The sequence below is a fragment of the Galeopterus variegatus genome, unplaced genomic scaffold (genome assembly GCF_000696425.1).
Source record: "Galeopterus variegatus unplaced genomic scaffold, G_variegatus-3.0.2 Scaffold26, whole genome shotgun sequence".
Lineage (NCBI taxonomy): Eukaryota > Metazoa > Chordata > Mammalia > Dermoptera > Cynocephalidae > Galeopterus > Galeopterus variegatus.
This window is the reverse complement of record NW_007726137.1, coordinates 691981-706901: the sequence shown is the minus strand read 5'-3', so window position 1 is coordinate 706901 and position 14921 is coordinate 691981. Positions and strand designations below refer to the sequence as shown.

General features: G+C 55.5%; 1 protein-coding gene across 1 annotated transcript in view; it reads left to right on the top strand.

Moving 5' to 3' along the window:
* UVSSA (UV-stimulated scaffold protein A) overlaps positions 1–14921 on the top strand; it is a 44113-nt gene that overhangs the window by 11164 nt on the left and 18028 nt on the right. Inside the window, exons 7-9 of the mRNA XM_008569216.1 lie at positions 5708–5819; positions 13249–13411; positions 13946–14080. Of these exons, the coding sequence (XP_008567438.1) occupies positions 5708–5819; positions 13249–13411; positions 13946–14080 (410 nt within the window). The remainder of the gene's footprint in view (positions 1–5707; positions 5820–13248; positions 13412–13945; positions 14081–14921) is intronic.

Genomic DNA, 14921 nt, shown 5'->3' with positions numbered 1-14921 from the left:
TATTTCTCTTTCCTCGTTCCAGTCACAAGTCCGATGTGGTAGCCCCATGGTTTTCACCATGGACATGCCCTTCACAGAAGTGGACGTCATCTGTGTGGCTCTGTGCATGGTTTTCTTTCTGTGTTGGCTGTCTGCCTACCTTCTCGACCAGCCTTACCACCAAAACTTATCTTTGGTGTTGAATGTTCAGCTGGGCTTGGATCTTGCGGGTGCGGCCAGCAGGCCTTGGGGGACCCTCTCAGCCCCGGCATTGAGGCCCTAGCTCCTCTTGCTGCTGATGTATTGGGAAGATTTTCTGCGATGTTGCTGGAGCCGTGGGAGTGTTTGGCTTCCTCTAGGTGAAAAGGACACAAGGAAACCCAGGGAATGAAATGTTGAACCATCAGACACAGGCAGGGGAAGCGGGGAAACTAAATCAGCCAGCTGCTGGGAAGCGTTGTGCTGCAGCAGAGCTGCCAGACAACCTTCCATCATGCTGAAGGCCAAGACGCTGTATCCACAGAGGGCTGTGAGCCAGGGGAGGGGTATCAGCACATGGTTCTCATGAGGTCAGCGCGGCAAGGGTGGGGAGAACGTCTTAGACCTAGCCGGGGCCTTGGCACCAGCCCTCCCCCTCCCAAGTCCTACAGCACCCCCCGCAGCCCCATCTCCAGGATGTCCCCTGTCTCTGTGTTCACCTACAAAAGAGATTCCACTTCCCTAGAGAGCCTGGCTCTCTGCTCAATACCTTCCTATGTGTCATTCTTTTAATTCCAAAAATAGCCCTATCCCATAGGTTCTTTTATTACCCCCATTTTACAGATGAGAAAACTGGGTCTGGGGATGTAAGCCTTGGCCTCTGCCGAGGTCTGGCTGTCCAGTGGGAAGGGCCGCCTGATGAATGTGCCAACTGCAACTTCAGCTTTGGGGCCACACACACAGCACACCCTCTGGCTCCTGCGGGCTGGCCAAGCACACGCTCACCTGAGGAGGCTGGGCTGAGGTGGGGGGCCCTTCTCCACATCTGGGAGGAGAGCGTGTGTGCGTCGTCATCCTGGAGCTGGTGGGCATGCAGCTTTCCTCGTGTGTGCCCAAAGTCAGCTTCCTCTGCAGAGCTTGTGAGGGGCGGGGTGTTAGGAGTTACCAGATTTGGAGATGCTGGCTGCTCTAAGACGTGATTACACACTCTATTGGATGTGATGTTAGTTCACGTAAAGTTCAGATGACCTGTGGCTTGACGTGCTGCTGGGTGCCACGCACTTTGCTGTTCTGCAGCAGCCAGTCCCACCACCTCTGCTCAGAACAGATCTTATGCAGAATGTGGTGGCAAGCCCCCATTTGGCCGCCACAGGAGAATAGGCTGGCCTGGCCTGAGTCTGTCCATCTGGAGAGCAGCACAGGCCCAGGACAAGTGGCCTGTATCTGCCTGGGCTCCCAGCCCATGCCTGGGTGGCAGGTGCACAGGCAACTTCCAGGGGCAGGTTTGTTCACAGCCTCGTTACTGTTACTGGTTCAAATCAGATGAGAAAGGGAAAAAGCCTGCCACTGTGTGCTTTGTTGTTATTGTGGGATCTTTTTGATGAGTGTAGATTTTATGAAGAGGCAGTCATTCTAGAAAGTGATGATTTGCCTCAGTGTAATTTTCAGATTCTCACTTAGGAGTTGAGAATGTCACTTTGCCCAGTGGCGTTGCCCACCAGGTGCTGTCCCTACCGTGGTCAGCCCAGCCTCAGCCACCCTCTGTCCTCTGAAGGTGCGTCCCTGGCAGCCGGAGATGTACATGAGATATTGGCCTGGCCGGCAATTTGCACGGCCTTCCAGGGAGGGCATTAGCATATAAATAGCAGATGCAATGACGACCATCACAGCTGAGCACGTTTAATTTTTAGTTTATAAGATAGAATGGGTTTTTAAATGCATAGCCATCAAGCCGCTGAAAGACAAATGCAGTTTGGAACTCACTTGTCTGACGAGGCCTTACATCATTTTTTTTTTAAAAAAAGGGAAACAGACACACATAAAACTGAACAAAAGTGATTTCTTGGGTGAAAAGTAATTGAGACTGCACACCAAGTTAATTAGATCGTACAAAATTTATTTAATGGTCCCAGCTGTATCTCCAGGCCGTGTGTGCAGCGGGCAGACTGCTTCCCGGCCGCAGGCTGCTCTGTCCCTTCCTTCTCAAATAATTAGTAACCTCACTACCCCTACTTCTGTAAACTGATTGCATTGTATATTTTAGCCATTTTATTGCTTGTTTAATTATGATCGTGGAGGCTCATTTTTCTAAATCCTTTTAACCGGTTAGAATCAATTTGTATAAAACCAGCCAAGGCCCCAGGGTGCTCCTGCACGCCTCCCTGTGGTGGCAGCCTTGGGGTGTTCATCAGAGGCCAGGCCATAGGAGCAGGAGAAGCCTCACATCCTGTGGGTGGGGTGGGGGTGGCCCTGTCCGTGTTGGGGGTCTGTGGCTTCTGCACTGGGGACCAGCCTCTTGGCGGAGAGGCTTCTGATTCTCCCACAGGGCTCTGACCACCCACCTGGGCCTCCTGAGGACTTCACCTGTCAGGGCAGGTGTGAGCACAGGAGCCCGGCCCTGCACAACTTCTCATCCTGCTGCTCAAGCCTGTATTGTGTTGTCTCGTCACACTCGAAAACCCGGCTCCCAGGTGGGTCAAAAGCAAACCTCTCTTGAGAACATGTTCCAAGTCTGACCCCATGTTGAGGTCTTCTCCACCCGCGACACCCTAGGGGATGCGATCTCCTTTCCAGGATCCAGGCGGGGTCCAGCTGCCCCCCAGCCGCCTGTGCCCTGCCCGTCAGTAGAAGCAGCGGGGTGCTGTAGCACCCAACTCCCGCGTCCCCCACCCCCGTCTTTCCATTCCAGCCTCTGTCTGACCTCACTGTAACCTTGAGGGCAGGTTGCCACTGCTGCAGCCACCACCTGAAACAATTTGATAATGACTTTTTGGAATCAAACTGAAGACCCGTGGAAGTGCTCAGAGGACTCCTCCATGCAGGCCTTACATGTCCCTTAGGGCTGCACTGCGTTCCTGAGGTCGTGGTGAGGACTGTCCCTCCGGACCGTGTTTCTCTGAACCGGCCTGGGCAGGTCATACAAGGGTCCTGGCAGCTGGGGCGTGGAGCTTGCCCCGCATTTCCCAACACCAGAAACAGCTCTGCTCATCCCTAAAGTGCAGCCACCAGGTGTCAGGTGTCTGAGGTAGCTTTGTGCACCATGGATTTCAGACATCTGAGTTTATCCCACATGAATTAAAACCTGAAAATGGAAGCTTTCAAGTTTAAATTTAGTATTAGCAATGAAGTCTCTAAATTCTAAGTTGCCTAGTTGGAGTGGGTTACCCCAGCGTCCAGATAGTTTAAAGTATAGAAATGGAAGGCTGTGGTTGGCTCTTGCCCAAGAGAAAGCCCTGGGGTCTATTTAGACACAGGGATATTCCTGGAGGGCCTGGCAGGTGTTTACAGAGGGAGATGCACACGGCCCAGGAAGGCCTCGGCAGTGCCAATTTAAAAACAGAGGAACCCAGGCCTCCAAATTTAATCACAGAAATAAATGATTTTAGTGGGGAAGAAAGAAGGTATAATTCCTAATAGTTAGCTAAGCAGTTAAATATTTTTTAGGAAATGAAAATTTGATAAAAGTCCCCAGTGAAATTCAAGGGTGTGAGCAATAAGCGTAATATTTTATGAAAATGACCCCCATATTTAACACCAGGCACTGTGTGTTATGCATTGTAGCACCCAGTCCACATCTACCTTTTAGAAAATTAAAACACATAAATTCTGTTTAGTGTTTGATACGCGCTGCACTAGCTGAGAGCCGTAATGCCCTAAAACCTTGGGCTGCTTTCCACCTTTCATAAATTCCTGGGTAGATTCTATACAAAAATAATTTTCAGGTCCGTGGCTCATTGTTATTCAAACGTGATTGATCGTCGTCATTTGCTCAGCTCGGGAGTTAAGTGCCCCTGTCATTTCCAAAGAGTATAATTGGGACGTTTCACAGGTCAGCGGTAGGGACAGGCTTCCCTTTTGATCAGTGTTAGACTGATAACAAAAATTACAGTTTCCAGTGATTAATGTCTCCTGCGCTTCCAGATGCACAGCCGTGGGCCGCACCTAAACAAAGTGCATTTGCATCTGATTATGCCTCTCCCAGCAGCAGTCTCCTCCACAGTGTGCAGGGCAGGTATGGCCAGATACGGTTGCCGATGCCCTGAGCTCCGGGGCTCCTGGAGCTGGCGCTGCCTGGTGACTTATAGCCAAGCTGGGATGCCTCCACAAGTCAGCTGCTGTGGGCTGGAGGTCTGTGTCCAGACTGTCTGTAACTTACTTGGGAGTGGCTTCTGGTGATGAGCACATGAGCTCCTGCCTGGGGAGTCAGTGGCCCCTCAGATCATCCTTCCTGCCTTCAGAAAACAACTGCACTTTTGAGTGTTGCTGTGGGTAGTGATTTTTAAAAATAAAGGCATGTGGCGGAATGGTTAAGTTTTTCAGAGTTTTTCTTTTGTAACCTTAGGAGAGTACCATTGATTGTAATTTGCACAACGGGAATCTCCCTTTCTGGATGTTTCCATCAGCTGGGCTGGTGTGCTGTGGAAGCAGTGGGCACCACGACCCTGGGGCTTGACAGGCTGCTCGCCTGGCCTGAGAGCTGAGTGCAGACATGGCTTCCCAGTGGGCTGAGCCCAGCTGCCTGGTGGGTGGCGGGTGGGCTTCTCAGGAAGGACAGGATCCCTGTGGGGTTGCACGCATTCCCACACCCTGTCCTGGATGTAGGCTGGCGGGAAGGTGGAGCGGGAAAGACCTGCCCATGGGGCTGTTCCTGCAGCAGGGGCCATGCAGGCAAGCGCTTGCCTGCAGACACCTACTTCCACAGCTGTCCAAGGCTCCAGCATGTTTCCATGTGTGTAGCTGCGGCTATCGGTCACCGCAGTGCTGCAGCTCCAGTGTGTGCTGCACGCTCCTGCTTTGCCGAACAGCTGTTGTCGCCCTCTGGCCTGATGCCATAAGTCAGCCACGCAGATCCCTACCATTGCCCACCAAGGCAGACGTGGGAGAGGGCAGGGTAGGCTCGAGAAACTGGGTTTTCTTGGAGTGGGGGGGAAAGACAGCCTTCCTGTGCAACTCTTCAGGCCCTCAGCAGGGAGGGAGGCTGAGCAGCACCCGGGCGTCCCCCAGGACTTACCGTGAGCGACCGCACCACCCCGACCCTGGCAGGGGAAGGTGGCTTTTAACAAGTCCTTCTTAAGGACAGAATATCCCAGAAAAGTTCATCCCTTTTTGTCATCCACGATGATGGCCCACCTGCCCTGAGAACGGACATGACTGTCACCCAAACCACCAGGAGTGACATCTGCTCTCTCAAGAGCCCTTTCGCTCTGGAGCCCTGAAGCTCATGCCAGGCGGGGATGGAGGGGAGAGCGTGTCCCGTGGGGTGCTGGCGAGTTGGGCAGGGTCACAATTTGTGGTTTTAACACAAATAGACTCTAAATGGCCCCAACAGAGGAGCAGAGTAGAGGGGATGTGATTTGGGGAAGAAAAGCACCCTGAAGACGATATCGTGGAATCCAGTGTGGCCGAGGCCCAACTCCTGAACTAGAGAAGCTCCACGAGACATGGGACTCTCCCAGCTCTGCCTTCTGACACCTGTGTTCACACAGGGGGCCTGCAGCTTGTTTATTTGTACTGGGGGGTGTTTCCACAGACAGAAGCCCTTGGGGATGCAGAGGAAGATGAGGAGGACGAGGACTTCGTGGAGGTTCCAGAGAAGGAGGGGTACGAGGCCCACATCCCCGGCCACCTACGGGCCGAGTACGGTAAGCTGTAGGCAGACAGACCCGTAGCGGGCAGGGCCCTGGGGGGGAGGCGGGGAGCAGATGGCCCAGGTGAGGGCCTGGGGGGGCTGTGATCACATGCCCGGGGGTTTGGGCACCCTCCAAGGGGCAGGGAGCTGGGCCTTGTGTAGCCCCAGGCCGTCTTGCAGTGTCATGCATGGAGCTGTTGTGTCAGTAATTGCTGCTTTCATAAAAGTGTGTGACTGTCCTCTTGTGCCCTGAGTGTGTCTTGGACCTGGATCCCTCCCCGTGGCCTGCCCTGAGGTGGGCTCCCATCCCCCACGGTGGTCCTGCCTGGGGCAGGAATCACCATTCTACCATTGATTCTTGTGTGTGGAGGTACAGAGACCCGGACTCACGGTCCTGCTCTGTGGATAGAGGGGAGCGGGTCCGACCCCCACCCTGACGTCTCCAGACACTCCCTGTTCTGATGCAGCCCTGCCCAGGGACAGACAGACAGGTCTCATTCACAAGAATGAGTCCAAGGGTGGGAAGCGGGCATCTCGCGGAGCAGACGGCTGGCTCCTGTGTATGACTCTCACAGCCATGGGGGCTGTTTCTGGGGGTGGGAGGAAGGGATGGCAGAAGGCCCGTCAGCCCTGCAGGGTGGGAGGCAGCCACCCACGTTTTCCAGGCTCTCCTCACCAACTGCCGTTTCTCAGGAGGTGTCACAAGTAAAGCACATCCCTTCTGGGCATTAAGGAGTCCAGACCTGGTGGCTGGGCCATGGCAGGCAGCAGCTCTCATGCTGGGGAGGCGCACAGCATAGCTGCAACAGGCCTTTTCTATCTAGAATGTTCTTTTCCAAAAACACCTCTGAGAGCCACATTCTGCACCCGGGATTGTGGCCTTCAGGGAGCAGGGGTGTGGACCAAGGTCCCTGTGGCCCCACATTTCTCGCCCTGAGAGGAGGAGGACAGGAGCAGGACCCTTGGCTTTGGTGGTGAAGTAGACAGGTCATTTGGATTGGAGTCTGAAGATGAAATGTAAATTTGTTCAAAGAATTTAGATGATTAGACAGCTCATGTGTGAAGATATGACCCATTAGGGGTGTCATGCCAAATTAACACAACGAGGCTTCTAACAACCTTCCATTTGTACAGTCCCTGTTTACTTGCAAGCCGCAGTCTGCACCAGGACTGGGGGAGGTCCCAGGTTGGGCAGGCTGAGCACCTGGGTCATTGTGTGAATGAGAAAGAAACCTCAGACACAGGGGGCCGGCTGCATGACCCCTCCCTGGGCACACCTGGGTGTGGCCCATTCTGGACAAGGAGTGCAGCAGTGACTCAGGCCTGCGTCCTGCCCTCCAGGGGTCCCTAGCTCAGCAGAGACAGGCCAGGTAACCGGCATGCAGTGGGCAGGCGGTGCCAACGCCCAGCAGGGCTGTCTCCCAACCTTGCCTTCCTCGCCCTCTGGCCCCAGCCATACCGACCTTGCTGGGTCAGACCCTCCCCCACCAAGCCTGGGCCTGACTTGTGCCCTTGCTGGCAGCTTCAATGGCCTCCCCATGCACAGGAAAGCCTTTGCCCCTACCCAGTGCTTTGCTGTCCTCAGCTGGACCAGGCCATGAGCCTAGCCTCAGGAAAGTGCTGGTTGAAGTGTGGCCATGTCTGACGCTGCCTGGGTCCAGGATGGCCGGCAGCGGGGGCAGCACAGCACCTACCCGTGCACAGCACCCAACTCCTGGGCAGTCTCATCTGCCCAGCCCTCCCCTGGCCCTGCTGGGCTGCCTCTTCCTCCTCCCTTAACCCCAGGGCCAGGTGCTTGGCAAGAGTTGGGATGTGTGGCCATAAGGCCCCAGGCTTCTCCTTCTCAGGGGTCCTTAGGGGAGTCTGGGAGCCGGTACTAACCCTTGGCTTATAGTTCTGCTAACATTTCCTGTCCCTGGGCGTCTGAACATTCCTGTTTTGACAGCTTCTGAGTCCTTTCAGTAGAAGTTGTGAGTCTCACGTTGGGAAATCTGGTGGTATGTGACGTCTTAATGGCAGAAATCTGTTCTTAAAACCTTACTCCTGACTTTGCATTACCTGGAGCCAGGCCAGAGTGGAAAGCAAACAAACAAGGTGCTTTTCCTCAAGGAACGGAGTGGCTTCCCTCTGGCCTGTGGCTTTGGCATGGCCAGTAATATCAGAGACTCCACGTGGCCTCAACTCTGCCACTGAGGACGCGGGCACAGCAGAGACGCACTTGCCAGTCCCCAGCTGGGGGCTGTGGAGCGGCTGTGCTTCCTTTGACACCTTCCTGTCTGTGGGCCCATGTCCCCTCCCCCTTCAGTCTGGTGGCTTGTGACTGTTGATCAATAAGGTCAAGCAGAAGGAGCTGACTTGTAAAAGGCCTTGCAGCCCCTGCCAGGCTTGCTGGGACCCTTGCCTGGACGCAGCCCTGAGTGGCCCTGCGAGGCTGGACACCAAGTGCTGCCATGCTGGGAGGGAGCCCAAGCCACATGGAGGAGTCTCGAGCAGGTACTCAGGTTGGCCTCCCAGGTGAGCCCTGCTCGTGGGCCACCCCACTTGTGGGCTGCCCTGCCTGGCACCAAATGTGGGAGAAGACATCTAGGTGCTGCCATCTGGGCTTTTGTCTTCCTGGCTCAGTCCCAGGCACGACACAGCAGAGATGTGCCATCCCCACTGGGACGTTCCTGACCCAGAAACATCCACGAGCCTCATACAATGGCTGGTGGCTCCAGCACTGAGCTTGGGGTGGTTTGTCATGCAGCAGATGACTGTGCACACCTCCCCTGTGCTTGTCCAACTGCATCATGATGTGCACTTTATTCTGAAGGCCACGTGTGAGCAGGGCTCAGATCCCTAGTGCCCACGGTGAGGGGCCTCAGGAGCTGGGGAGGGGACAGGGTAGCCGCCTGGGTCACCCCTTTTCTTTGAGAGACTCAGGATGTCTGTCATTAGTCCTGAAGGTGGCAACGGCCAGTGTGGGTCTGGCCCAGGTGCTATACATTCGTGTTCTCTAGACCATCATGTTGACAATAGGTGGACAGTGGGGAGTGCGTATGGCTCCCAGGGTGGGCTTGTGGGATGCTGCACGAGCTCCATGTGAGAGTTCGGTGGCTGTCCACACCAGCCCTGGGCTGAAGGTGCAGGATCCTCAGGAGCAGCTGGCAGCACAGGCCACCACTCAAGCCGAGACGGCTCTCCAGGCTGGGGGCCTCAGGCTCCTGGGTCAGGTCATGGTGACCAGTTGCCTGGAGCCATTCCCAGGAGGGCCCATCCTCAAGGGGCCAGGGGACAGGGCACTGGTCTTGTGGGGATGGGGGATGGGGAGCCCCACCTCATCTTTATACCACATGAAGAGAGAGCCCTCAAAGGCCCTGGAAAAAATAAGCCGGCAGCCCCGAGCTCTGGAGGCGTGGGACTGCACAGGAAGTGTGCTGGGGCGAGCTCAGTTCATAATACCCGTTTATATTCTGCCGCTGTTTTTTCAATTAGACATAGGTGAATCTGAAGTAGTTAGATTTAGTCTAAATCCACACGGCTGGGGAGCCAGTGCTCTTTTTCTTTCTCGTTTCTTTCTCTGAATTTTCACTGAGGGGCTTTTATCTTCCCCTTAATCCTACCGTTTCTGTCAGGACATAATCTCTTTCTCAAATTTACATTTTAATTACAAGGCCAGCTGAACTAGGTAAGATCAATAATGTCAGCGCCGCAGCCCAACTCTGCGCCGGAGCCCCAGCCTCTCCATTTCCTGCCATCGATTTCTCTCTCCTGCACTGTCTGCTTTGGTACTCCAGGCAGATGGGTGCCACTTGGTCAATTTAAACAAAAAAGGGGATTTGGACATTTTTATGATTCTTTCTAAAAGCAACCGTGGGAGTAAATTTGAGCCAGGACACCGTGCCCGGGCCGGGTGCCGGCACGGCTGCTGGTGCCGCCGGTTGGGTTTGACCGAGATGCTGCACTTGTTTCTCCAGGAGTTGTGCCTCCAGCCAGAGACGCGCGCTCTTGGTGCCCGAGGAACGCCGTCTGCTTTTTGGATTCTTGCTTTGAAAGTGTGTCAGTGAGATTGATTTTCTACAACAGTGGGAGAATGGCAGTGTGTTTTTAGTGCCCTGAGTATTTACCCTGCTTTAACACGCTTAGCTATCTTTTTAATGGTTTAAAACAACAAATCAATGAAAAATATATTTCATTCTTGTAACTCTTAAGAATTCTCGCATTGATCTTGTGGCTGTGATTGTATCTATCTAAATGTCACGTTGTCCACTTACCGATCTTGCCTCCCTCGCTGTGTGTGTGTCCCGGGCCTGCCGTGTGTGCACGGTGAGACTGCTGCCTTGTGTCTGCATCAGTTAGTGATGCTGCATTGTGAAAATACTTAGTGGGGAGTATTGGGAAGTTTTTGCACACTAAACCTGGGACGTTGTACTAGACAACACAGTGAGTAGGGGTTGCCCGGTGTCTCCTGAATGCAACTACATACAGCCAGGTCTTAGGCCTCAGAGCCCAGATGACGTGAGGCAGCTGAAGGTCTGGCCTTGTGGCCTTCTTTGAGTGGCTGTGTCCCCACTGTGGGGATCTGAGAGAGAGGAGTAGGTCCTGCACCTATGCGGTCATGCACGAGGCTTGGGGGTTTTCTAGGGCAGGGTTGGCAGGTGTTTTCCATAAAGAGCCAGAGAGTAAATGTTTTTGGCTCTGTGGGCCACACGAGTTCTCCGTCACAGTTCTCCATCTCTGTCCTTGAGGGTGAAAGCAGCCACAGACAATCCATAAACCAGTTGTGTAGCTGTGTGCCAATAAAACTTTATTTACAAGAACAGGCAGCCCACAAATTTGGCCCACAGCCATACTCTGCTGCCTGCAGGACAGATGTGGCCATTTCTGTGTGGTGTCAGGTCAGCCTCTGCTGCAGAGAGCCAATGGCCCAAGTCAGGAGTGGCCCACGGCAACCCCGGTTCTGGGCCCCCTTCTCGAGAGGCAGCCTTTCCCTCCTCTATGGTCTCAGGACAGTGGAGTTAGTCACCTCCTCTGTCTACAGGACACTGTCATCACCTCCTGCACAGGCCCTTCCTTGATTGTGTATTTTCCCCTTCAGCCCTGGTCCCCACTTCCTTCCCCAGGAAGCCCCTGCCCCTGAGTTGCCTTGAAGTACTTCACTGGTGTCCAGTTCGGCTCTTTCTCTTTAAACAAAGTGTTACCCATAAGCCCTTGTAGATAGACGCAGAGAGAAAAAGGTACATATTCAGTAAGCCTGCACACCCGGTAAGGCCACATGCATATTCGGTGAGTGTGTGTGTGTTCCATGAGAGAGTGTCTGTACAGACATGTATGTGTGCACGTGTGTGTGCGTGTGGTATGTCATGCATATGTGAGTTCCCAGACATCTGGGGATCAGACCACAGAGCAGTCAGGAAGGAATCCAGAGCAGAGGGCAGCCAGACAGCGCCCCACTCTTGGTGCGGCAGACCTCATGGGGCCGTGTGTGCGGGATCACCGTCCTTCATCTGCACACACACTGACAGTTCAGCTGTGTATGAAATTCTGGGCTGGAATGTCTTCCTTACACCCTTTCTGAGGTCTTGCATTCACTGTTGCTGTGAAAAGTGCCTCTGTCGATAAGATTTTTATTTCTTTGAAGTATCAGCTTTTTCTCTTTGGAAGCTTTTCAGATTTTTCTCTTATCTTTAATGTTGCTAAATTTCTCTGTAATATTTCTAGCCATGGTTCTTCCTCGGACGCTCAGCGAGCCTTCTAATTCCAGAAGAATTTGGCTTATTATTTCTTCAACTGTTTCCTATACTCTGATTATTTTTTCTCTCCTGCTGGGATTCCAGAAACGAGGACATTGGCGCTTGTACCTCTGCCTCCACCCTCTGAGCTGTGAACATGCACTTCCACACTTCCTCTCCAGTGCTGTGCAAGATGGCTCGGGGCTCACGTGCTGCAGCAGTCCCTCAGCCATCTAGCAAGTGATTATTCCACCAGTGTCCTCTCCTCTTTCTGATGTCTTGTCATTGCCTCATGTTTCCAGTGTGCTCCCATAGCCCTTGGAGAGTGTGGGACGTACTCGCTCTCCTCTCACCCACCTCCTCGGGTTTGTCTCTTTCCTCCGTGGCAGTGTGCTTAGAAGTCCCCACTTCTCTGCCAGTTTGTACTCCTGGGTTGTGAGCCACCTCGGCACGCTGGCGAGGAAAGCTTAGTTCAAGCCTGCTCGCTCCCACAGTGAGTTTGGGTAGTGGCAAGGCCTCTGGGGTCCTGATCCGTACCTGGCCCTCTGGTACCTCCTGTGCCCTCTACCACTGAGAAGTTCTGGACCCCAGCTTGGACAGCAGATGGAGACTGCAGGCCTGTGCTCGACTAAGAGGCTCCTGCAGGGGTTGGGTGGGCCCCGTGGGGCGGCCTGAGAACCAGACCCATGTCCTGGCCTTGGTTCAGGTGGGGCTGGTGGGGGGAGGGTCAGGGTTCAGTAGTGTTGTGGAATCTGTCCTTGTCCTGCCCTGGGGGGATGTGGGGATGGACCCCGGGCTGCTGTGGTCAGGGGCCTGGTGGCCTCATCTCTGTGTCTCCTGTGGGGACATTGGTGATGCCAGCATCTCCTCTCCCTGGTGGCCGGGTGGGTACTCTGTGGCAGGTCTTGCTAGATAGGAGCTTGGCCTCTGCCCAGCAGCCAAAGGGAGGGTGTTTCTGGCCCAGGGTCTGGCCCCAGTCCCACTGCCCACCTTTGGCTTCAGCAGAATCGGCTGAAGCTGCGGAGCAGCCCCAGTATTTCTACAGGGAACGGCATAGGGACTGCGCTGGGAAAGGCCTGTTTGACTCCCGGCTTGAAACCGCGCAGGAGGTGAGGCCGGCCCTGTGTTGGGAAATACCCGTCTCCCTTCCACATCCTTGCTTCAGGTTCAGCCAAGGGCAGCCCGTGTGTTCTCGGGGAACCACGCGTTCGCACCACAGGAGGCCCCTCTCCCAGCGGCTGCCACTCGCACAGGCTGTGTGTGTCCTGTTTTTGGACCTAGAAGGCCCTGTCCCCTCTGCCGTGGGCCTGGGCGCTCAAGGGAGACCCTTGGTCGGTTCCTGTCAGCACTGCAGCTGGAGCTGTGGGTGAAGCTGTTGGTGCTTCCTGCAGGTGCTGGGGGGCCCTAGGCCCTGCTCTCCTGCACCATCTCCGCAAAGCCAGGCAGCCCAGCACATTGACAGTGTGCGCCATGGGCCAGACCACCCGGATACCCACCCACGTCCACCACAGCTGCGGAACATGGCCTGGCAGTCGCTGCTCCTGCCTCAACCCCTTGTCCATGAGGTGGAGGCAGCAGGACCCCCTCACGGTTTGCTGGGGGATTACCTGCACCAACATGTGCACACGTCTCCACCACAGGGTCCCCACAGGAGGAGGCAGGGTGCTCCCCAGAAGGACCTGCCCCTGAGTCCCGGGGATGGTCGGGAGCAGACACGAGTCTCTGTTTCAGGGCTAGAGCCAGCTCCGCTGCAGACTCTGGAGAAAGACCCAGCTGCGCAGGGCTTGCAGGCGAGGATGAGAACGAGGAGGGACGAGGAGGCGGCCGACCCCACCTCTGCTGCTGCCCAACTGGAGCGGCTCCGGGGCCACTTGCCCCCGCTCTCCTCCACCAGGTGACACCCGCTGGATGTCCTGTGTGCCAACCCCACTGCCTGGCACTGCGCCACTTCTGCCCACAGTGCTGTCTGCCTTGACAGGCTGCCCAAGGCCTTCTCAGGCTACTCGAAGGCAGGTGGGGTGGGCACCCCTGGCCAGGGTGACATGATGCCGGGGCCGTGGGGCACATGAGGTTCCTCAGTGCCGGCGTGTCAGCCAGAGCATGATGGGGCTGCGTTGACAGATGCCTTTCTAGGCCAGCTCACCCCCAGGTCCCTGAGGCTGGGAATCTACTCTGGGGTTTAAGAGGCAGATGTCAGGTTCCCCCCCAGACCAGGGCGAGGGGCCAAAGACCAAAAGCCAGCTCTCTGTCAGTGGCCGGGGCTTCTCGCAGAACCTCAATGGCTGCCTTGAAGCCCAGGTCTAGCATGGTCAGAGGATATCGTACCATGTGATGACACCAAGGGCTCTGGGCTGCATCAGGGGTGGGGGGGCTGGTGGCTGTGGCCAGTTCCAGGAGTGCATGGTCAGCAGGTCCTGTGCCCTTGCAGCCCCTCTAGGTCACCGCTGGGGCCAGAAGAAACCCAGAAGCTGGTGGCAGAGCGGGCACGGGCACCCATTGTGCCCTTCGGAGTGGACCTGTGCTACTGGGGTCAGGAGCAGCCGTCAGCTGGGAAGATTCTCAAGTGAGTCCAGGCGTGACTGTGGTGTCTGAGGGTACACACAGCTGGGGCCCGGCCTGAGGAGGGGCTTCAGACTCTCAGGGCCTCCCTGGGTCTGAGGAGGCCCACCGTGAGAAAGCCCTGCACCCTTAGGCCCTCTCGGTGCTGAGAGGAGCGTGAGGGGTGGGGCTCCCGGTGTGCAGGCTCTTGTGGAACCACCAGCCGGGGCCCAGCAGGTCTCAAGGCTTTTTCTGAGCCTTCCTGTTGTTCCTTTGAGAGCTGTCTGTCTGTGAAGGTCAGGTGTTACAAAGCATGGGGGAGGGGCAAGAAGAGAGTACTCCCCTAAAGGTGGCCCGGGATCTGTTCTACTTGTCCTGATCCCTGAGAGCTCAGCTGCTGGCAACAGGGTGCTCTTCCCTACCCCCTCCTCTGCGTACCCCCTCACTGCGCCACATCTGCCTTCTCTCTGTGGCGCTGCAACAAAAGGGACGCACAGCAGGTCACCACGCACACAGCAGACCCTTTCCTGGAGAGGCCGCGGGTGCTCCAGCCCCTGGCCAGACCTCACTGGCATCGTCCATCAGTGGGGTTGGGCCAGGACAGGGGGCCCTGCTGCCTCCCCCCACACAGTCCCACAACAGTCCTCACACAGTGGGGAAAGGTGGGGACAGTGCCAAGGCTCTGCCCTGGAACAGAAGGTCACCCCCAGGTGAGCCTGCCCTTGCCCCTCATCAGCCTGGCCCTCCTGCCAGCCCAGGCCCGGGTGGCAGGGTTGGGGTGGGGCTTGCTCAGCCGCATCTTGTGAGAACAGGAAGAAGCTGATTTTTTTTTTTTTTTTTTTTTTTTTTTTTTTTTTTTTTTTTCC